The sequence below is a fragment of the Apium graveolens genome, chromosome 4, assembly GCF_009905375.1.
Source record: "Apium graveolens cultivar Ventura chromosome 4, ASM990537v1, whole genome shotgun sequence".
NCBI lineage: Eukaryota > Viridiplantae > Streptophyta > Magnoliopsida > Apiales > Apiaceae > Apium > Apium graveolens.
This window is the reverse complement of record NC_133650.1, coordinates 284,003,791-284,028,880: the sequence shown is the minus strand read 5'-3', so window position 1 is coordinate 284,028,880 and position 25,090 is coordinate 284,003,791. Positions and strand designations below refer to the sequence as shown.

Here is a 25,090-nt window from a genome sequence, read left to right as displayed (position 1 = left end):
AGATAATGGCCAAAAGTTCTTTCTCAATAGTAGTGTAATTCAGTTGAGCACTATTGAGGGTCTTACTAGCATAGTAGACCACATGAAATAGGTTGTTCTTTCTCTGCCCAAGAACTGCTCCAACTGCATATTCATTTGCATCGCACATCATCTCTAAAGGTTCATTTCAATCAGGTGCAGTTATGACAGTTGCCGTGATCAAACTCCTCTTCAAGAACTCAAAAGCAGCTAGGCACTCGTCATCAAACTTGAACGGGACATCCTTCTCTAGAAGATTGCACAAGGGTTTCAAAATTTTTAAAAAATCCTTGATAAAACACCTATAGAAACCCGCATGACCAAGAAAGCTGCGGACTTCCTTAACAGAAATTGGTGGAGGAAGGTTTTCAATGACCCCCACCTTAGCTTTATCCACCTCAAGACCCTTACTAGAGACCTTGTGACCAAAGAATAATGCTCTGTCGCACCATAAAGTGACATTTCTCCCAATTGAAAACCAGATTGGTCTCAACACACCTTTTAAGAACTGCGCCAAGATTTTGCAAGCACTCATCAAAAGAATCACCAAATACAGAGAAGTCATCCATGAACACCTCCACATTCTGACCAATCATATCAGAGAAGATGACCATCATACATCTCTAAAATATGGCAGATGCTCCAGACAAACCAAAAGAAACTCTTCTGAAGGTGAAAGTACCAAATGGATAAGTGAAAGTAGTCTTTTCCTGATCCTCTAGAGCAATGCAAATCTGATTATAGCCCGAATAGCCATCCAGAAGACAGTAGTACTCATGCCCAACCAATCTGTCAAGCATCTGATCAATAAAAGGAAGAGGGAAGTGATCCTTTCTCGTGGCCTTGTTTAGCTTTCTGTAGTCCATGCAAACTCTCTACCCCGTGACTGTTCGAGTGGGAATAAGCTCATTCTTCTCATTAGCAACAACGGTGATACCTCCTTTCTTTGGCACACACTGAACTGGACTCACCCAGGAACTGTCAAAAATGGGATAGATGATCCCTGCATCAAGCCACTTGAGAATTTCCTTCTTCACAACTTCTTTCATGATTGGATTAAGCCGTCTCTGCTACTCAACCGTAGGCTTGCTACCTTCCTCAAGCATAATTTTATGTATGCAATAAGAAGGACTGATTCCCTTGATATCTGCCATAGTCTATCCAATTGCCGATTTGAACTCTCTCAGAATCCTCAAGAGCTTTTCCTCATCACTACTTGAAAGGTCAGATGCAATAATAACAGGAAAAGTAGATGCATCACCTAAAAACGTATACCTTAAGTGTTCAGGCAATGGTTTAAGCTCGAGTGTAGGAGCTTCCTCAATAGAAGGTTTGAGGCGCTTTGGAGATTTGTTCAGCTCCTCTATTCCATGAGATTCAAAAGGCATATCTAGCCTTCGCTTATAGGGAGAAGCATTCAGAAATTGCAATTGCTCATCACCTTCATCATCTTCACTATCTGAATTCCCCAACAAGGCCTTTTCTAAGGCGTTAGACCTTAGCAATTGATCAAGTTCTGAAGTAAACACATAATCAACCATCTCCACTTTAAGCACTCCTCGTTTTCCGTAGGGAATTTCATAGCATTGAACACATTAAAAGTTACATCATGATCCAGCACTCGCATAGTAAGCTCAACCTTCTGCACGTCAATCAAGGTGTGGCCCATAGCCAAGAATGGTCTTCCCAAGATTATGGGAATCTTCTTATCCTCCTCGAAGTCAAGAATTACAAAATCAGCAGGAAAGATAAGTTTATCCACCTTGACCAAAACATCCTCCACAATGTCTCGTGGATATGTAATGTAGCGATTAGCCAACTACAAGGACATATACGTAAGCTTTGGATCAGGTAAATCCAAATTCTTGAAAATAGACAAAGGCATCAAGTTGATGCTAGCTCCCAAATCACATAAACACTTGTCGAACGACAAGTTCCCGATAGTACAAGGAATGGTGAAGCTTTCAGGATCTTTAAGCTTTGGAGGCAACTTCTGTTGCAACACAGCACTACATTCCTCCGTGAGAGCAACGGCCTCTAAGTCATCAAGCTTCACTTTCCGAGAGAGAATACCTTTCATAAACTTTGCATAACTAGGCATCTGTTCAAGGGCTTCAGCGAAAGGTTTGTTGATATGAAGTTTCTTGAACACCTCTAGAAACTTCTCAAACTGCTTATCCAGCTTTTTCTTCTGCAGCCTCTTAGGAAAGGGAGGTGGAGAATAGATCTGCTTCTCCCCTGTATTACCCTCAGGAGGAGTGTGTTCAACAGTAGTCTTTCTTGTTTCCACTTCAGCTTCCTTCTGCACTTCTTCTTCAGCTACAACTTCTTCATCCGGAGCTTGAGAGTGTTCGGGATTCGCAACCTTCACAGACCTCAATCTAATTGCCTTTACTTGCTCCTTTGCTTCCCTCTTTTCTGGTACTTCAGTGTCACTAGCGAGTGTACCTGGTTGACGATTTAACAAGACATTGGCAATTTGTCCAATTTAATTTTCCAAGGTCTTGATAGAAACCTCTTGGCTCTTACACATGAGCCTCAACTCCTCCAATTCAGATTTTTCATTAAACTGTTGCAGCTGGAGTTGTTGTCTTGGTGTATATTGCGGTTTCTGAAAACTAGGAGGGTTGTACTGCTTTACTAGATACTGCTGATAAGGCTGTTGAACCGCATTATGAGAATTGCTCCAACTGAAGTTAGGGTGCTTGTGGTTGTTAGGATGATAGGTGGCTGGAACAAGCTGTTGCGATCTCTAAAAGTTGCTCACGAACTGAACTGATTCGCTAGAAATGGCACACTGCTCCGTCTCATGCGCACCAGCACAAAGCTCACAGACACTAGTGATCTGATTAACTCCATAATTAGCCAAAGAATCCACCTTCATCGTCAAAGCTTTAAGCTGCGCAACTATAGCAGTAGCTGCATCCACCTCCAGAATTCCTGCTACCTTGCCCTGAGGTAGTCTCTGAGAGGGATTCTGGTATTCATTAGCAGCCATCAGTTCAATCAATTCGTAAGCTTCATCGTAGCTATTAGCCCACAAGGCTACTCCTAATGCTGTATCAAACATGGGTCTATAAGTAGCACCCAACCCATTATAGAAACAGTTAATGATCATCCAGTCAGGCATCCCATGATGAGGACACTTCCGTAGCATCTCCTTATATCACTCCCAAGCCTCACACAAAGACTCTCCAGACTGCTGCGCAAATTGAGTAAGAGCATTCCTGATTGCCGCAGTCTTTGCCATATGAAAGAACTTAGTAAGGAACTTCTGAGCCAAATCTTCCCATTTAGTGATAGAGTCTGGTGATAGAGAATGTAACCAGCTCTTAGCTTTATCCCTCAGAGAGAATGGGAAGAGCCTTAGCTTTATAGCATCTTCAGACACTCCATTGAACTTGAAGGTGTCGCGGATCTCGATGAAAACCCCCAAACTAAACTGAATTCTGTATCATCTGAATCGTGCTAACCTTGATTTCAAAAGTGTTACCCGTAATGGCCGGTCTGACAATGCTAGACTGAATATCATTGATCTTTGGTTGAGAATAGTCCATCAAGGCCTTTGGATTCACTTATGGTTCACCCATTGCAACAAGAGCTTTTTCTTCTTTCTCAACTAAGATTTCTTCTTTGAAAACTTCCTTTATAAGAACTTCTTCGAAAACTTCCTTAGCTACTACTACTTCTTCCTCAGCTTTATCCAGTGTTCTCTTACGAGACCGAGAATGCGTATGCATACACGCTCGATAGAGTACCTGAAACACGATAAGGAAATAAGTAAGTAACAATGTCCGAGTCACTGAACTTTAATGAACACTGATGAAAAACATATAAAATAAAAATTAACACCGAGTCCCCGGCAGCGGTGCCAAAAACTTGTTAGTCGCTAGAACACGCGCTAATATTCACGTAAGTATACGCGATCACAAGTAATATATAATTAATTCTAGTTCGTTCCCACAGAGACTGGTTAAGTTAATTTTAATCAATGTACTTGTGCAACAATGGTATGGTTATTATCCAATGCTAAGATGAATAATAATTTGAGGTTGTTTATAACTAAGATTAATTAAGAGATTATACTAAAGAACATTAACTAAGAGAGTAAAGAGACTTGGATACTATATGTCAAAAATATGGGATTCTCACTTCATTAAATACTTCATTCAATAGCCTATTCATTGTTAACCTTAGCATGTAATGGTGATGACACTAATCAGATAACACGAAACTGATAAACGTCAACTTTCGTTGTACGAATACCATACTACCAGACATCCACAAAAGAGATAGAAGCTGAATAGACACCAATTATATTCAAATCCTATATATCTATAGAATTTGACAACATAATGGTTTAACGCACAAGTTATCTATCATGATTACATAGGGCAAGTAAGATGGTTAAAATTACCTACGAATCATGCATATCAAATACATGAACCTATGCTAGCATGGCAAGTTCTAAACCCCTAAATTCACTTTCGCTTCAATAAAGATTAACACGCTATCTTATAAGTTCATGACGCTCATGAGATGAATGAGCATAACCAATACTAGGATATAATACAATCACCACATACTAAGGCATTGAAATAAATTAGCTAAAGAAATCCATAAATAAATCCGTTAGAACCCCACGATAATGATTAGCCCATAATCGGACTCATCATCAACATGGGTTCCGATGAAAGCATGGTATAACAAACGTAGTCTTTATACTGAATAAATAATAAACCAAGTACGAAACAAGAGTATAGGTTCACAAGCAAGAAAACTAGCATCCAAAGTTACTACTTAAAACAAAGAATCACAAGGATAAACTTGATCCTCTTCGATTTGGTTGAATTGTGTTCTAAGGTCTTCTTACGCTCTCTCCTTAAGCTCTAGTACGTCTTGTTATGAAAAAAGATCATAAGTTATGTATATATAGCAGTCCATGCAGATTTGAAGTCTTCTGGATCAAAATTAGATTAGAAATAGGATTCTGAAATTTCGACCCGGCGCGGCCGCGCGCTTGACCAGCACGTGCGCGCTGTACTTCTGCCATCCTGGCGCGGCTGCGCACTTCTACAGCGTGGGCGCACCGACTCTCTGGATAAATTTCTGACTTCTTCTTTTTTTGCTGATTTGAGTTGGTCTTTTCACGAGCTTTTGTTCTAGACACTATTCTAATACCATATTAGCATCAAAATAATGCCAATTCACCTGTATTCCTGTTAAACACCTGAAATGCAAAAACACTACAAAACACGTTAAAAACACTAACAACTTGAGTACAAAACACCAATTCAAAGTTTTACGGAACGTTATAAAGTGACATAAATGCCACTCAATAGATTCGATCCGAAATTGATCCAATCCGAAATCAAATCGGTTATCCGAATCATCAGGCAGTACAGTATAAGTGGGGTAGATGAAAACCCAAGTCCAGCCACCAGAGTTGAACAGCGGTGGAGGATGGGTGGTTTTGTATTCCGAGCATCTAAACACAAAGACGATCCTCCTTTACCTTATTTACATGAAGAATTAATTCGGGGGGAGATACTTTTAAGATTGCTTGTCAAATCACTTGTGAGATTTCAATATGTTTGCAAATCCTGGAAACTTCTGCTATCAAGCGACCCTGTTTTTGTCCAATCTCATCTCACTCGCAATTGCATGGATCCCAACAAATGTAGCTTGATTACCAGGTGTCTTCCCCGTAATATCCACAAGTACAAATTTCATCATCTCAAGTCGAGATACTTGGAGCTAGGTGGTTCCATTAATGGATTAGTTTGTGTTTACCATTTCGATAATCACTCTATTACATGTCTTGGAATATGGAACCCTAATACAAATCAGTACAAGGATATTCCCCTCCCTCCTTCAACTGCAGCTACTAATATTATTCGAGGTAGTTCTGACTTCTCTTTTGGATTGGTTTTTGATTCTGTTGCTAATGATTATAAACTCGTATTCGTTGCCATATATTAATGAAAAAGATGCAATGATAATGTAGATAGAAGAAAGCTTGATGTGAAAGATACCAATCTTACACACTAAGTATTTTCCCTCTGTTTGTTACACATTTAGAATGAAAGAACAGCTATATATTTGACACACAACCTGTCACACTCCTCTCCTCAATTTATAATTATATCTGGTTTTATAGCTAAGCAATTACTAAAACACCCTCAAGCCATATTTAGTTTATTGCAGCAGCCTTCTCTGCAATGCTCTTCTCGTAATACTCCCCCTCAAGCTGAGAAGATGACACATCAGTAGCTCCAAGCTTGGATAACAGAAATTGATGCTGCTTGACAGAAATGGGCTTCGTGAGGAGATCCGCCAGTTGATATTGTGCAGGTACATACTGAGTCACAATCGAACCAAACTGAACTTTGTCAGGTACAAAGTGACAGTCCAATTCAATGTGCTTGGTACGTTCATGTTGCACAGGATTGGCAGCAATCAAAATAGCTGCAAGATTGTCATACTTAAGAACTGCAAGAGGCAAAATAAGACCCATGTCTTTCAACAAAGAAGACATCCAAGTAATTTCACAAGCAGTATCAGCACTAGACCGTGTCACAACAGTTTGTTTTTTACTTTTCCATGAGATAGGAGAATTCCCAAGCAAAATGCAATAATCAGTAGTGGAGCGTCTGGTGTAAGGACAACTCGCCCAATCACTATCTGAAAATGTTGTTATCTCAGCAGCAGAAGAAGAAGCCAAGAGAATACCTTGGGAGCGAGTACCAGAAAAATATCTCAACAAATGTTTTGCAGCTTACATGTGAACATTTGTAGGCTGATGAATAAATTGTGCCAAATTATGCACAACAAAAGTGATATCAGGTTGAGTGACTGTCAGATATATAAGCTTGCCCAAAAGTTGCTGATAAGAGTGAGGATCCAAAAGAAGTTGACCCTGATTATGAGTTAGTTTGAGATGTGCATCTAGTGGCACTTTAAGAGGAGTAACATTCATCAATCCGCGATCTTTGAGTAAATCAGTAACATATTTCCTTTGAGACACCAAGAAACCAGTTGCTGATCTATCTATCTCAAGACCTAAATAATATCTCACTGTTCCCAAATCCTTCATGTGAAATACTTGATATAACATGAGTTTAATATCTGCAATTGCTCTATGGCTATTCCCAGAAATCAGTAAATCATCTACACACACTAAAACCAGAGTAATAGTGTCACATGTGTTGTAAGAGAACAAGCTGTAGTCATTCTTAGATTGAGAATAGCCCAAATTCACCACTGTGACTGAAAGTTTCTTATTCCACTGTCTAGGAGCTTGCTTAAGACCATACAGACTCTTCTTCAACTTACAAACCATTTCTGAACCACCAACCAGTTTAACAGCCTTCATTCTTTGAACTATTCTACTACCAAGACCACTATAGCCTTGAGGCAACTTCATAAAAACATTTTCTTCTAAGTCACCCTGCAAAAATGCATTAGTAACATCCATCTGAACAGCCAGCTAATTAGACATAGCTGCAACAGCCAATAATGCTCTTACAATAGACATTTTAGCTATAGGAGCAAAAGTTTGCTCATAATCAATGCCATAAGTTTGTTTACAGCCAAGAACCACTAGCCGGGATTTGTGCCTCTCAATAGTTCCATTTGGATTGTACTTGGTTTTATATAACCATTTACAGCCAATAGATTTTTTTCCAACAGGTAATGGAACAACATCCCAAGTTTGGTTATTCTCCAAAGAAGTCAATTCCAGATTCATTGCTTTGACCCAATGCTCTTCTCTCACAGCCTTAGCAAAGGTGGTTGGATCTTGAGTGACAAGTAAAGATGCTTGAAAACAATGAAAATCTGGACTAACATCCATGTCTGCAACCTGAAGTAAAGGAGTGACTGCAGCAAGAGAAACATAAGACTGCATCCACCTAGGGGGATTTATTGTTCTGGTAGATCGTCTCAGAAGAATTTCATTGTAATTCTCAGTATTATCAGACTCTCGATAATGACTGAAATTAGTAGAGGATTTAGGCTCCTCACTAGAATTACCTGCTGAACTTATGTAGAAATCATCAATATAAGAAAATGGTACAGTATGTGGAAGAGATGTAAGAACCGGTGTCATATAGAAATCTGTAGAAGCTTTGTTGAATGGAAATACGTGTTCCTGAAATTTCACATATCTTGAAACCAGTGTATTATATGAGAGTAAACTCAGCAACTTGAAACCTTTTTGAGTTGAAGGGTAGCCCAAGAAAACACAAGGTACAGCTTTTCCAGCTAATTTGTCTGAACTTGAATCAGAAGCAGCAAATGCTAAACACCCAAATACTCTAAATCTGGTATAATCCACGACCTCTTGATATAAAACTTCATAAGGAATTTTATAATCAAGAATCCTGAGTTGGTAACCTATTTATAGTGTACACTGCAGTCATTACACAATCACCCCAATAAGAAGAATCCAATCCATCTTGAAATTTTAAAGCTCTGGCCATTTCTAGTATATTTCGATGTTTTCTCTCAGCCCTTGCATTCTGTTGAGGACGATTGACACACGATGTCTGATGAATAATACCACATGCACTGTACATGGCTTTGCAATTAACATCATTGAATTCAGGAGCATTATCAGACCTTATAGTCTGGATTTTCTTATTAAAGTGAGTGGACACATAATTATAGAAACTCTGAAATTTGGTGAAGAACTCGGACTTGTATTGCATCAAATACACCTAAGTGACTCTTGAACAGTCATCCACCAAAGTAAGAAAGTATCTATATTTATCTCTAGTAGGCACCTTGTAAGGACCCCATGTATCAAGATGAACTAGTTCAAACACTGTTGTAGCATGACTAGAACTGAGATCACAAGACAATTTTGGAAATTTAGCTAAAGGACAAGTCAAACAGACCTGTTCATTGTGAGCCACATTTGACACTTTAACATGATCCCCTACTGAACAACTTCTCAGAGTGACTAATATTGCCTCTGCTGCTGTACATTGCAGCAAAATCATCCTCACCTCCATGTTTTAGAACTTCTCTCGGATTTTCTTCTTGTTGAAGAGTCGAGCAAGCTAGTTCCACAGTAGGTAATGGATTACGCATTAGCAGCTGATTACGAACTGAATTGTACGTTTCATTCAATCCATTTAGAAACTGAAACAATTTCGATTATTCTTTTTAATTCTCAATTTCCTTCAACAACCTAGTTGTTTCTGGTGTAATAGTAGTTAAGACAGGAAGCACATTCATTGCATCAATCTCCTCCCAAATACTACTAAAACTTGTATAATACTCCACAACAGTCATCTTATTTTGACGAATAGTAAACAAATCTTTAGTGAGCTTATACTTTCGTGATCCATTAGTAATAGCAAATCTATTTTCTAATTGCAACCATATCGCACAAGCAGTATAGATGTACGAATTGAATCAAATACACAGTTATGGATCCAGGAAATTACCAGATTATTACATGTATCCCACTGGACACCTTCAGTTTCATCAGTTGTGCTGCGAATCACCGTTCCAGCCACGAACCCTAGCTTTCGTTTAGAAGCCAATTGAATCTCAAATGAACGCTTATAATCTCCAAGACCAGTAAGTTTTGCAACACTAATCGACAACGAACCATCAGAAGGATGCAAAAATAACGGATTTTGAAGATCTGAGAAAGTGAATCGACTTCCAGAACTTGACGCCATTATTGTACGGACAAATAAGCTCGAACTCAAAAAATTGAGAAATGAATCTTCAACATAAACACTCTTGACAAACTATACACTTAATCAATTGAAATCATCAAGACATGCATCTCATCTGCAGCTCTGATACCATAATGAAAAAGATGCAATGATAATGCAGATAGAAGAAAACTTGATGAGAAAGATACCAATCTTACACACTAAGTATTTTCCCTCTGTTTGTTACACATTTAGAATGAAAGACCAGCTATATATTTGACACACAGCCTGTCACACTCCTCTCCTCAATTTACAATTATATCCAGTTTTATAGCTAAGCAATTACTGAAACACACCCTCAAGTCATATTTAGTTTGTTGCAGCAGCCTTCTCTGCAATGCTCTTCTTGCAATACATATCCTGAACGTCCACTAGTATCGTATGTTTACTCCTGTAATCACTCTTCTTGGGGTCACAATATCGTCACATCTGATTTCGTAGCACGAGGTACGTATTATGCACCCCTGCAACTGTACAGGGATGTCCTTATTGGTTTAATTCTGGTGTGGAATGCCTTGAACACTCTTATGTCATGTCTTTCGATATCCAACATGGAGTTTTTAGGTTGTTGCCTGGAATTAATTTTGTCAACAACCCTTCAATAATTAAGATGCTCGTGAATCTCAGGGACTCTCTTGCCCTCTTGCTTTGTGATTCTTCCCCCACTATTCTTTCGAAATCAGTTGATGTTTATATATTGGATGAAAGATGCAGTCTTTGGACCAAGAACTACACAGTTGAACCACTCACCATTCCTGGCGATATGTTTTTAACTCATTCCTTTAGGAATTGTGATTTAGTATTTGACGCGGTTAACAAGGACGAGCTGTTATTGGTTAGTGTCAATCCTGAAACCCAAACAATTTCCAAAATCGAGACCTATTCCTGTGATAGCTCTCTTTGGAACCTCTTTTTCTCATATAACCTTAATTACATTGAGAGTCTAGTGTCTATCAGGGGGATGAACCTCATGCATGTTCGCAACAAAGTAACTGATGTTTTAATTATTGAAAACTGTTTTTGATTTTCTTCTTGTGTTAAGATACTTCTCTTGTTTAAGAGAATGAGAAGATCAAATGTAAAATTAGTGATTTTATTTCCATATTGCATTGATTAGCTCAATGCTCAATGACGATGAGTGTCTAGTTTAGTATAAATAAGAGATTCATACAAGGTTATTATCTAATAATAATGGATCCAAAAAACAAATCATGTCTCATAGGAAAAAAAATCATGTGTTTTTCAATATCTAACACTACTCATCACAAAAACACTTGTGCGCATCCGAAGGGTAGGGCTGCAGGTTAACTACGATAAAAAAAATCACTCGGTGGACTTGATAATTTGCCAATATTCTGGTCAGATTGTGTTTGATATTTTGAAATTATTTTAATTGCCATAATTTCGTATAAAAGTGTGTCCGATTAGCAGAAATCAGAATATTAAATTCAAGTAATAGTGTTTGAATAACCAATTTAGTGGTGGGGAATGAGAATCTCATTCAAACCCACCATATCTATGGTTTAATTCTATTTAAATCTCATTTTCATTAACCATCGTTCTCATACCCTCGATTATCATTCTCACTATGCATCCAAACGCCCCTAATGATTAAAGTTCATGAAATAAATGCGAGAAACTATAAGTTTATTCGATAACATTTTCTAATCATTCTTTTAACAAATTATACTGACTTAAAAATAGAAGGTAAATCTATATCTTCTCAGCACATACAATGACAATACTCCCACTTATTGTCATACACTTTGCAACGTCCCCCTTTCCAGCCGCAAGAATCAGTACACAGATCATTACATTGATTTTCCGACGGACTTCCGGGTCCGGGCTTGCATCCCCCTACTAACTTGTTATCGTAGCAACACTTCAATTTTTGCCCCATCACCTGCTCGCTACCTGATTACAACATCATCAAACATGACAGTTTATTAATTATACTTTTTTAAATTTTCGAAGATCGGTCAGAACTAAAACTTAAGACATGATTCGTCATAAAACATGACCCGACTTGCTAACAATAAAAAGATGAATGCATGTTTAATATATATGATTTTTGTTATGATGATGAAGCAATAAACCTGAACACAAGATAAGAAGAGCAATTAGTAACAATGATGCAATTCTCAGTCTGGACATCCTGTATACTATTATATTTTCCCCTCGCAAGTCCCCTGTGTATTAGTATAATTTTATTTACTATAGAGTTATAAGCCTTTGATGCGGGGAAGACAATGCGAGATCAGGACTGTATATATAGAGCTGGTGGATATCTGAATTTGCCTAACAGATTTCTTACTCTTTTGTCTGATGCATTAATTTTTACGAAGATATTATACATACTAATAAATTTGGTAATTATTCTCCAAATTTGTATCGACTCATCCCAAATTAATTATGATATTGACTTTTTTTAATGTATTAAAAAAATATATGTTATATACTCCTATAATCGAAAAGATTATCAAATCTACTTTATAAAATGATTTTTTCAGTATTTTTGATATGAAATAATAATTTTGAAAGTCAAATAAGACATATTAGTTAATCTTGGTCAGAGAAAATAACAAGAATAATTTTGAAAGTCAATTAGGACAGTTAGTTTCAAAAAAAAAAAGGACAGTTAGTTAAATGGGACAGAGAAATAATTAATTTACCTTCAAATCTAATTACTCCCTCAAGTTACCTATCTTTTAGCCCCCTCTCTAATAAACTTGGGTTATGGTCCATTTTAGCATAATTTATAATTTAAATGTTCAAAATAGTACAAACAGAAACCTGGCCAACGCATTGTTAACATGCGTTACGGTCAAAACGCAAATCAATACCCTGTTATAAATATAAATATACAATGCTTCAAAAAATGAACGCATTAACATTTTTCGTTTATACATTTAACGCATTACGTACTTGCGTTACACGCCTTTGACGTATTGATAGCATCTGTCGCTTGTTAGCTCCTATATACCAATTTCTGGTTAGCATGACAGCATCAATTAGGGGGAATGTGTAATGGGTGGGACCCGTCCATATGCTGCTTCCCTGTTCTCTCTACATCTTCCACTTTAAAATTTGAAGAACAAAACATTAACGTATGCATTACTGGCGTCAAGTGTGTAGGCAAGGGCCAACATTTTCTACTGTTGTTTTGGACTACTGCGCTATAATTTGTGTTATTTTGGCTCTTTTCTCAATAAAGTTCTACTAAAAGTTATACTAAGGTCTCATTTGTTAATTCTGAACAATATTTTCTGAACGGTTAAAATTTCTGAATGAGTAAAAAATCTGAATAAGGATGAATAATGTCATTTGTTAAATAAAACATAAAATCATCTGAATGATAAAATTTTAAAGTTTTTAATATTCAATTCATTGTTATAACTCCACATAATTTATACATTAAACTACTTACATATCTAGTTTATTTCGGGTGCATTATATTTTTACAAAAATATAATTTTTCTGTAACTCAAAGCAACTAATGTAACCAAAAAACTCGATGCAACTAATTGCATCTTTGGTTAATTTCGTTGACACTCTATGTTTGAAAAAAAATCAAAAGATTTTAAAATAGCAAAATACTTAAAACATTAATATTTTTTATAATTTTTTAAAATTTTAATCATTTTAAAATTTTTTATAATTATTTTTTATGATTTCAATTAATGTTATTGTTCATATTTTAAATTTCTTTATAAAAACCCGTGAACCTTCCCTTTGCGGATATTTTATAATAATTTTTATGCAAAATAGATATTAATAATAATAATTACATATGAATTATATTATTTTGATATTTTCTATGAAAGCATACTATTTTAATTAATAATATTGTTGTTGACAAAAGATTTTTGTATTTTTAACAATATTATATGATAAAAGAAAAATCAATTACATAACATTCAATAAATTTTATAAAAAAAATGATACCTTAGTGCTACACAAGCCCTGATCAGTTTTTTCTGAATGACACATGCTACATTTTCTATATTGACTCGTTCAGAGACTCTTGGTATCCTTCGGATAAAAAAAGTAATTGTCAAACAATCTTAATTTTGAAAAAGTGAGTGTTCAGCACATTTATTCCATTCCCTTGTTAACAAATGTGCCCTAAGCTTTTATTTGAAAAACGCATGTTTTCGTGTCAAAAAAAATCGAAAAATCTGTAATTGTATCCGAAAAAAAGCGAATATTATCCGTATCCGAATCCGGGATATTTGAATCCGAAACTAAATACATATATGATATTAAAATTATATAAACATATAATTATATATAATACACAATTTATTTTTTTAGTTTATAGTGTGTATAAATGCATTAAATAATACATTTATATAAATTTTATATAATTGTAGACATACTTTATACATATATAAATATATCATATGTGTTTAGTCTAAAAAATGTTATAAAATAATAGTCAATACGGTAGGTCCATCAAAAAAATTCAAAAAATCCGATATCCGTCCGAAATATCCGCATTCGTATCCGAGAAAAAGCGGATATTATCCGTATCCGAAATAAAGCGGATATTATTCGTATTCAAATCCGACAACTGCGGATACGGATATAGGCGAATCCATTTCTGAATTATCCGTTTGACAGCCCTAGTTTTCATGATATACTTTGAAGATTTTTTATAGATCATGTAGTTTCTCATACTTAATTGATCGCATGAGCCAAAATCACTTTTACTTGGTCTGAATGTGGGCCGGACGTAAATTTGGGGCCCGCCTATCAAGCTTTTTGTTAAGCCGAATCAGGTCCAAATATAAACCATACAAGATGGTCCGACACATTATCACATAAATTTTGCCAGCCTAGATTTTTACGCTATCAAGCATTCTGTTTTACAAAATCAGGTCCAATAGAGTGATTCCCAAATGAAAACCGTACAAGATGGTCTGACACATTGTCACAGTTCTACCGGTCAGCAGAGACAGGAGAGAGCTTGGGCTGGTTCAGCTCGGGGTTTGAAAAACTCTTCTATTAAACACAAAAATAGAATTACATGTAGGAGGAATAACACACACTCACCTACAATACAAAAACAAACCCATTCTACTATATGTTTTTCTATCCAGGGGAGACTCTCCTTCTGTTATATTTAAACTGAAATAAATTATGTTATTTATAGCCAACCTTCAGTCTTGTGTGTGTGTGAAAAATGTGAGCAGCTTGTTGTGTGAAATGTTGAAGCCGTAATTGTTGAACCGTGTAATATTAAATGTATTCAAGCTGTAATCTTCTTGAGGAACGGGAATGCAGCTGGACTCTACAATTCTCCCCCTCCAGCTGTATCTTGAACCATCGATCATCTATAATCCATGCCAATTATGTCTCGGCATAATCCTATCTTTTCCCGGATAACCGCTTTAGTTAACATGACTGCCGGATTATCTTTTGTGTGAATCTTGACTAGTCTCAACAATTGTTTATTCATCACCTCACTTATCCAGTGATAGCGAATGTCAATATGTTTTGTCCAGGAATGGTACATTGAATTTTTGCTCAAGTCCAAGGCACTCTGACTGTCACAATATACCTTGTAATCATCTTGATTTATACCCAGCTCCTGGAGAAATCGCTTTAACCATAACATTTATTTTCCAGCTTCAGCTGCTGCAATGTATTATGCCTTTGTGGTGGATAGTGCGACACACTTCTGCAATCTTGATTGCCATGACACAGCCCCCCCTGCAAAAGTGTAAAGAAAACCTGAAGTAGATTTTCTATTATCAATATCCCCGGCCATATCTGCATCTGTATATCCCTTCAGGACTGGATTAGCTCCCTCACAGCATAAACACATATTCGTTGTACCTTTAAGATACCTGAGAATCCACTTAACAGCCTTCCAGTGTTCCTTTCCAGGATTTGAAAGAAATCGACTAACCGTTCCAACTGCATGAGCAATATCCGGTCGCGTACAAACCATAGCATACATTAAGCTCCCTACTGCTGAAGAATAAGGTATTTTTGACATTTCCTCTATCTCTTTCTTAGATGTGGGGCAGGATTTCTTGCTCAGTTGGAACTAGTTTCCTAATGGAATGCTAACTGGTTTGGCTTTATCCATGTTGAATCTTTTAATCACTCGTTTAACATACTTCTCCTGAGATAGCCATAACCTTTGATTCTTCCTGTCTCGAACTATTTGCATTCCCAAGATCTGTTGAGCTGGTCCTAAATCTTTCATATCAAAGTAGTTGGAGAGCTCCTTCTTCAACTGGCTTATTTTTGTTACATCTTTTCCTACGATCAACATGCATCAACATATAATAAGAGTGCAACAAAATTGCCATCTGATAACCTTTGAAAATAAACACACTGATCTGCGTTAGTTCTTTTGTAACCTTGACTCCCCATGAATGTGTCAAACTTTTTATACCACTGTCTAGGCGCTTATTTGAGACCGTACAGACTTTTCTTCAACTTGCAGACAAGATTTTCCTTTCCTGAAACCTCAAAACCTTCTGGTTGCTCCATGTATATTTCTTCATCCAGATCACCATGAAGAAATGTTGTTCTCAATTCCATCTGTTCAAGCTCAAGATTCAAACTAGCTGCTAATCCGAGAAAAACACGAATTGAAGTCATTTTCACAACCGGTGAAAATATTTCACCAAAGTCAATTCCTTTCTTTTGAAGAAATCCTTTGACTACCATTCGGGCTTTATGTTTAATTTCAGTTCCAGAGCCATCTTTCTTGATCTTGAAAACCCATTTATTCTTCAAGGCTTTCTTTCCTTTAGGAAGCTCCACTAGATCATATGTACGATTTTTCTGTAAAGATTCTATTTCCTCCCGCATTGCTTGCATCCAAGCTTGCTTATTTTCAAGAGAAATTGCTTCTTGAAAAGTTTCTGGCTCCCCCTCTTCAGTAAGTAGGAGATATTCAGACTCTGGGTATTTTCTAGATGGAATTAATCCTCGTTCGGATCTTCGAACTTTTAGACTTTGATTTTCAGAAGATGAATCATTTTCTAATGCTTCTGATTGTTGGTTATCCCCCTGATTAAAATCATCGTCTTCTTCCTCGTGTTCAACTTTCGGGACTTCTTCAGGCACCTCATCATTTTCTTCTGGTGTTGAGATAATATCATCTGAACTTCTGGAATATTTGTCAATAGTTGTTGCGGAACTAAAATCATAAAACTGATTCTCATAGAACACTACATCTCGGCTACGAATCACTTTCTTCATTTTTGGATCCCACAATCTATATCCAAACTCAGGATCTCCGTATCCAAGAAAGATACATGTATTTGCCTTGAAATCAAGCTTCTGCCTCAATTCCTTGGAAATGTGTACGAATGCTTTGCACCCAAATACTCTTAAGTGAGAATAATTGACGTATTTCCCGGTCCATACCTTTTCTGGAATTTCAAAATCTAAAGGAACTGATGGTGACCTGTTGATTAGATAACAAGTTGTCAACACAGCTTCGGCCCAATATGGCTTTGGTAGTCCTGCCATACTAAGCATGCACCAGACTTTCTCAATAATGGTGCGATTCATTCTTTCAGCTACGCCATTATGTTGTGGGGTTCTTGGCACAGTCTTTTCGTGTCTGATGCCATGTTCAGCACAATATGATGAGAACTCTCGAGAGCTATACTCGCCTCCATTATCCGAGCGAAGACACTTCAACTTATTTCCTGTCTCTCTTTCAACCATTGCATGAAATATTTTGAAGTGATCGAACACTTGATCCTTCGTTCTGAGACAGTAAACCCAAACCTTTCGTAAAGCATCATCAATGAATGTCACAAAATACCTGCTTCCGCCAAGTGATTCTTCTTCAATTGGTCCACATACATCAGAGTGAACCAAACTCAACAACTCTGATCTATGCTTTCTCATGGAACTAAAAGAAACTCTATATTGTTTTCCGAAAAGACAATGCTCACAGGATTCCAAGACCACACCTTTCGTAAAAGAGATAACATCTTTCTTGGCGAGAGTTGTTAGGCCTTTCTCATTCATGTGGCCTAACCTTTTATGCCATAAGTTCATTGATGTTGCTTCTTCAACAGTATTGAGACCTGGCTGATATATCTTCACATGAGTTTTATACAGAGTACCGCATATATGTCCTCTTGCAATAACCATAGCTCCTTTTAATAGTTTCCATGGGCCATTTTTGAATTGACTTTCATATCCATGACAATCAAGAGCAACTCCTGAGATAAGATTTAATCTCAGGTCAGGAACATGTCGGACACCCTTTAATATCAGTGTACAGCCAACGCTGGTTTTCACATGTATATCACCAATCCCAATTATATTTGAGAAACTGGTATTACCCATCTTGACAGCACCGAAATTACCAGATTTATACGTGACGAATATGTCACGGTTTGGAGTGGCGTGAAATGAAGCTGCCGTATCTATCACCCACTCAATGTCATGACTTCCTACATGGAGACAAGTCTCTTCTCCACAGAAGACAAGTGCAATCTCTGATGATATGGTGACCATGGTTTCACCAGCATCCTTGTTGGAGCTCTCACTGGTTTGCGACTCCTCCCTGAGCATCTTTCGACAATCTTTCTTCCTGTGCCCGTAAATACCGCAGTAGTTATAGTTTCCGTTGAACCGCTTTGAATAGTTAGCAGATTTGTTTCTTTCTTAGGACTTCCCTCGTTCTACTGACATTCCTCTACTTTAGCCTCTACCTCTGCTTCTGCCTCGGGCCCTTGTTCTACCTTCGTACCTGCCTCTATTTTCAGAAACAAGAGCGTAAGAGTGATGTATGCCAACTTCTTTCCTCCTGGCTTCTTCGTTTATTAGGGCGTCCGTGACCATCTCCATTGTCACTTTGCCACCGGGGGCTGAATTGTTAAGAGTTATAACAAGCGTCTCCCAACTTTCAAGTAGAGAACTCGGGAGTAATATGGCTTGTTCCTCGTCTTTAAGACACCATTTTGCAGCACCGAGTTGGTTCACAAGATCCTGAAATTGACTCATGTGCTCGGTTATAGATGTTCCACTCCGTAACTTGTGGTTCACTAACCGTCTCATTAGTAAGGTTTTATTACGAGCCGTCTTTGCCTGATACATGCTCTCGAGCTTCTCCCAGAGCTTATAGGCGTTCGATTTTTGAGAAACATGATGAAAGACACTGTGGTCACTCCATTGTCGAATTTGCGCCACAGTCTTCTTATTCATTCTCATCCAAGCATCGTCCGTCTTTGTAGTAGGTTTCACGCCTTTATTTTCCAATGGTTCCGCTAAATCTTTCAGATTCAGCAAATCTTCCATACTTGGCTTCCACATATTATAATTTGTGGGCGTAAGTCGAATCATCGTCTTTGAACTTGAAGGCTCCATTGAAAATACACCTAATTTGCTTTAGACAGAATTTCTGAAGCAAAATTAGGCCAAAAGAAAAAAATAGAAAAACACAGTAGCTTGAATCTTCTTCAAAGCTCTGATACCACTTTGTTGGGTTTGAAAAACTCTTCTATTAAACACAAAAATAGAATTACATGTAGGAGGAATAACACACACTCACCTACAATACAAAAACAAACCCATTATACTATATGTTTTTCTATCGAGAGGAGACTCTCATTCTGTTATATTTAAACTGAAATGAACTATGTTATTTATAGCCAACCTTCAGTCTTGTGTATGTGTGAAAAATGTGAGCAACTTGTTGTGTGAAACGTTGAAGCAGTAATTGTTGAACCGTGTAATATTAACTTGTTGTGTGAAACGTTGAAGCCGTAATTGTTGAACCGTGTAATATTAAATGTACTCAAGCTGTAATCTTCTTGAGGAACGGGAATGCAGCTGGACTCTACACTCGGTACACTTTCTCACAGTTCTACCGGTCACTATAGGCATTTAAGAATTTGAGCAGTTTGGCTCGGTTCGATTTCGGACAGATTTTATTTAATTTGATTTTTCTCGATTTTCGCCGGTTTCGGTTTTAATCGTTTTTTTGCGCTGCAGTAACCAGTGACATGAACTGCGGCCCTCTTCTAGTCATCTCGATGATCCATGATATCAGTCGCTCTTCTGGTCATCTCGATGATGCATGATGTCAGTAGTCTCGATTATCTGAACTCTTTGGAATCTGAGGAGCTCACTCCTTTATAGCAACTAAAAGATTTCAACAAGGAGATGAATATCAAAAGATTAAATGAAGAACTGAAGTAAATTGAATATAACAGGATCAAGTTCTTTTCCCCAGAAAAAAAAAACACAATTCAGATGAACATGATGAGATAATGGCAGCTGGCTGCCTTAATAAAAAAAAATTACATAATGGTATCTTGCCAAGTTATTCCTCCTTAGAAGTCCCCCAGCAATTCATTAACAAGCTAAGATAAAGGATACAAAAGGCATTGACAAGTGGATCAACTTATTACAAGCAGAGCATGCAATGCTGCAAACAGACTAGCAAAATACCACAAAATTGCTTCCAATCGCTTCGTTGAACCTGTAATATCTGTTAGCAGCCTCACTATCACTTGCAGGCAGCTGCAGATGACAGCATCCGATTATTTGAAGACTTGAATTCTTTCAATTATTCAGGCTTTAATTACAGGGCACCAAAATATTAACTTGGTGAAATCATTTTATTCTAATAGGTTCATAATTTCAAATTTTACTTATGCAACAAATTCTATTCATAGTTGCAAACTGAAAAAACGAGATAAGTACTTCATATTCATTTTTGAATAAAATGATGTTCTATTAGATAATACACAGATGAATAATAAAATGCACGGCTATCACCCATGGGTTTTCATATCCCATTGCTTGATAGCTTAACTACAAGATAAACGCAGAAAAGTTTTGTACAGGACTGAAAAATTTCCCCTTCTTCAGTATTGGTAACTTTCCAAATCTAAGATCAAGTTTTAAATTTCAAAGTAATACAAAGTACATTGTGTTTCCAATGAACTTCCAACAAGCCATAAAACACTTCCCTTCCTGTTTGACGCTTGACTGATTTGCACATTTCGTAGCAGTTCCTAACTTGAGGATACCATCTAGGACTCACCAATTCAGTGACAAAACAGTCGTAAAAGCTGGGAACGATTATGAAAGAATCAGACTTTGATTTTTGACTTATTTTGTACACTGGTTTGACTCTTACCGGAGCCAGGTTCCTTATCCTAGAACTACCACCACCAATCATTGAATATGGTGATTGGTGATCTACCAGTCATCCAGAAGACCGGCAGAATTAGAGGCTTTTGACACAAAATTCGAACAAGTATCCATTCACATCTTCAACATTCTTTTTTCCACCATCTGGAGCAACTCAAATATCAGACAGTGAGCATGAAATATGACCTGCATAATGTAAACATCATTACCGAATTAGTTAAAATATAGTAGAATACTAAAATGCGGACAAATAAAAGGGGCTACACATTGAATATGTACTTGTATTGCCTGTTTGTATTACTCAAAAACTATGTTACCTGTATTCGGGTGTGGAGTCAGATATAAGATTCTTGGTTACGGATATAGAATTCAACACAGGTGAGGGTGAATTTCGGAGGTAAGCTCAACAGAACAAAATTTTATGTAATCGTAATCTACGTATTTTTTTAAATAGATTTATTTATGACAAATTCACAGCATAAAATCAGAAGGAATATATAGAAACAGGTCACAGGGGGGTATTCTCTAGGGAATTATGTACAAATTCTTGGGACGGCTTAGATATAATTTAGAACTAGATTGCTGCAAGGTGAATTGTTCAGTTTCAATAAGACGAATTGTACCAAGATGTCTTTCCCAAGACCATGTCAATACCAGTATGAAAACAAAATTTGCGAATCCAAATAACAGATCACATGTCTTGATGTCAAAACATGATAAATTTATCATGCCGGTAGAATCTACCTGCAGAAAGCACAAAGAATAACTTGCAAGGCTAGATCTGAAGTCCACTACTCAAGTAGCTGTACCACTGCTCTAGATCCTGCTGTAAAATAAGGAAGCCTGCATAGCACCAAAAGCAATTTACAAATGATAAGCCATACAAATTTCTTACACATTGTGCCTGAAGTGCAGGTTTAAGTAAATTTCTTACCTTTGTTAAATCCTCACAAGGAATTTTGTTCAGAACCGCTACCTTGGATAATCTGAGTGGGACGTGGCAGTAACAACTGTGTTTGTGCTGGAACAGATGGCCTTGCACCTGATAATGGCAGAAGCTAGCCACATCAGATTTACAAAAATTTACCCAGTAACAATCAAATAATTATATATAAATATACCAAAAACTGACCGTGCTCAATTCAATTATTATTAGTAGTAAATTTCATAATATAAGTAATAAAAACAGGGAAATCAAGAGAAAGAGGACTCTGCCTGTCGGATATGGAGGTTGCAGTGTTGAAAAGGATGTTGTGATTGCTGTGACACTTGTGCCACCTAACTGAACAGTTTGATGACCGGGAAGTGGATATCCATACGATGTTGCATAACCATGATTATGAGGAACATACTGACCAATGTTGTAAGGATACGTAGCTAAATTTACTGATCCAGGTACTCCATATACTTGTAGGTACTGCTGATTGTACACACCCTACATCAAGCAACTTCTAAACATTACAAACAGATTGGAACTCTAATGACATATATAGTTGAGAGAAACAATAAAATGCTAAATAGCATTACTTGAAGTCAGGTTCACGTCATATACTTATTTACCTGTAGAGAATTGTATTCTGGATTATATGCCATATACCTGCAAGCATGAAGAGTTTAAGAAGTTTAAGCTTCCATGGCTAAATTATTATCTCTTCCTGGTAATCAAGAAAATTATGTGTTTGATTGAATACAAATATGCAAAATTAATGTTTTCCTGTATCTGTTTATTTGGTCTGTGAGTTGATGAAACATAGACGTGCACTTTAACCTGATTTCTCTTTCAAAATCATCATTGTGAAAGTCAAAAAAATTAGAACTTTTTTCATTAGACACTTTTTTGTGCATCCCTGGAAGGATCAAATCCCTGTGTCCTATTACTGTCAGATGGGTGCAGTCTAAGTTATCTTTAATAATATGAAAACTTTATTATGTTATTATTATTATTATTATAATCTAGATCAGGTTTAAGTACATGTAAGATCGGGAAAGGATTAGAAGAAGTGATCCTATAATGTGAAGCACGCTGAACACTTTTAGTCAACAGTACTGTACAGGTTGACCAACAAGGTAGAACTAACTATACAAAATTATACAAAATTATAAATGTGGGACGTAGCACATATAAGTGTTGGTAAGAAAAAACCCAGTAGGTGACCAAGGTACACTGTGTACCGTACACAATGGGAACAGTCAAATCTCAATATAATAGAAATCATCAAATGTGTAGTTCATATATAGGCCAAAACTGTACAACGCAGACATATACATGAATTGACACAAGTAAATAGGAGCTTGATTCGTTTGTTTTAATGAAGCTTAATATTTGATGTTTCCTGAAGATTAGCTAAGAAAGCAACATAAGCTATTATTAGCTCTTGTAGCTTCACCAAAGCACTATTTAAACATGACAGTACTCTATGTCAGACTCCCTGCCTAGGTAAATCATACTATCAAATGAACCATTTTATCGAAGCAGTACTCACCCATACGGTGGAAATGTTAAACCCTGCTGATAGCCATAAGACAGTGTTTGTGGAAATCCGAACTCTCCCCTATAAGCCCCAGAGGCAGCTGCAAGACCTCCTCGATGGTAATGCGATGCTGACTTAATACGTCCTAGACCAGTAGAAGCAATTCAAAAAGTTTAATGATTTGTAATTTAAGACAGATGGTGTGACCTATAAGATTAAAAGAGTTTAAACTACTTAGTTTAAACTACTTTGAGACCAATTAAATAAACATTCCATTATCTGTATTAGGTTCCCCTACGATAAAAATAGGATTTTCAGAGGAATCCAAATGTTGAAGAATTAAATGTTTAGAGAAATTTCCAATTAAACACAACAATTTGCTAGAGGAGCAGGAATGTAACTGCCTCCCTCACTGTCCTTTGCACTTTCTTTATCACCTTAATAGGAATTAAGTATTAACAATAGGTACCAATCCTTCAACGACAATGGCAAACAACACAAGTATAAATCTGTTCAATTAGTAACTGGAAACAACTGGCTTTCATAACAGAGAACAAATGAATTATAACAATTTTACCAAACGGTGGAGGAGGGCGAGGGCGTCCAAGAGAAGCCAGATTACAGTTTGCCCTTCGCCCATCAATAATCGGTGTAGGATCAACACAAGCTTTCTTGGCAGATTCAGGTTCCCGGAAAGTCACCTAGGCAATCCGCGAAAGCAACAAAGTCATATTAAATATAATCTTAACAGGATCCTCATTCCCTACCATTTACACAAATAAATCTCAAAATGGGTCCAATACTGATCAAGTACAACGCATTTATCACATGAAACATAAAAAATACAACCTATAGTAAGGGGAATGGAAAAAGAACTCACAAATCCGTAACCTTTGGATCGAGCAGTGTTCTTATCAGTGATGACAACAGCCTCAATAATATCCCCGAACTGCTCGAAATAACGACGCATTGTCTCACTCCGTGTCTCCCAAGCTAAACCTCCCACAAAGACCTTAGTAAAAGTAGTATCACCATAAGGCAATGAACGAGACCCTGAGCCTGAACTAGGTCCTGCCTGATTAACACTGGCCGCCATTTATGTAAAATAATATGTGTAGGTAAATTTAACTTTCGAGACTTGAACACTACAAAACGAGGTTGGTTTCTAAAGGTCAAGGTTGATGAATGGAAAAAGAAGCAAAAGGCTTGACATGCATATAAATAGAAGTGTAAAAGGAGATAAAACTGAATTTGAAATTCGAATATTTGGTGACGGGAAAGGAATCATCATAAAATTAATGCAGGGATCGAGATGATCATAACGGAAAATTTGATTATGATTTTATTTGATTCAAGTCAAATAGACTCTATAGCTGTAGTAAGTCAAACTGATGAAGCGGGGAGGTGACCAACTATTAATGTCAAGGAGTATATGTATGAGCTTCAAGTCGTTTTGAATTTAAAATGTGTTCGCACAATAATGTAAACTGTATGTCTGAGCAGAAAACGAGGAGAGTAATTTATGCAATCACAAAGATTGACATACTTTATACGCGGTACCATGTTCATGTTAAACGAGTAACAGAGCAGAGTGTAGATTAGACGAGTCCTGTACTGTACTAGAATAGTGCTGTAATTTGAATCAAGTGAATTTCTAAAATGGCGATTTCTCCGCCTTGACATCTCCTGTGGGTCACATCCCACAAAGCCCTTTCTATT

General features: G+C 37.0%; 2 protein-coding genes and 1 non-coding gene across 3 annotated transcripts; 2 read left to right on the top strand and 1 right to left on the bottom strand.

Moving 5' to 3' along the window:
- Window positions 1-3,146: 3,146 nt before the first annotated feature.
- LOC141723108 (small nucleolar RNA R71) lies at window positions 3,147-3,253 on the top strand. Its single transcript, XR_012576099.1, has one exon. It is a non-coding gene; the product is annotated as a small nucleolar RNA R71 (small nucleolar RNA).
- A 2,093-nt stretch (window positions 3,254-5,346) lies between these two features.
- On the top strand, window positions 5,347-6,000 carry LOC141719754 (putative F-box protein At3g16210). The gene has a single exon (XM_074522128.1). It carries the CDS (start codon window positions 5,347-5,349, stop codon window positions 5,998-6,000), a length of 654 nt encoding a protein of 217 aa, XP_074378229.1.
- Window positions 6,001-20,498: 14,498 nt separating this feature from the next.
- LOC141717191 (uncharacterized) lies at window positions 20,499-24,701 on the bottom strand. The gene is made up of 8 exons (XM_074519292.1): window positions 24,252-24,701; window positions 23,949-24,072; window positions 23,384-23,516; window positions 22,461-22,497; window positions 22,116-22,335; window positions 21,835-21,942; window positions 21,645-21,743; window positions 20,499-21,086 (listed from the first exon to the last, which is right to left on the bottom strand). The coding sequence occupies exons 1-6, from the start codon at window positions 24,465-24,467 to the stop codon at window positions 21,848-21,850; spliced, it is 825 nt and encodes a 274-aa protein (XP_074375393.1). The 5' UTR covers window positions 24,468-24,701; the 3' UTR covers window positions 20,499-21,086; window positions 21,645-21,743; window positions 21,835-21,847.
- Between the last annotated feature and the right edge of the window lie 389 nt (window positions 24,702-25,090).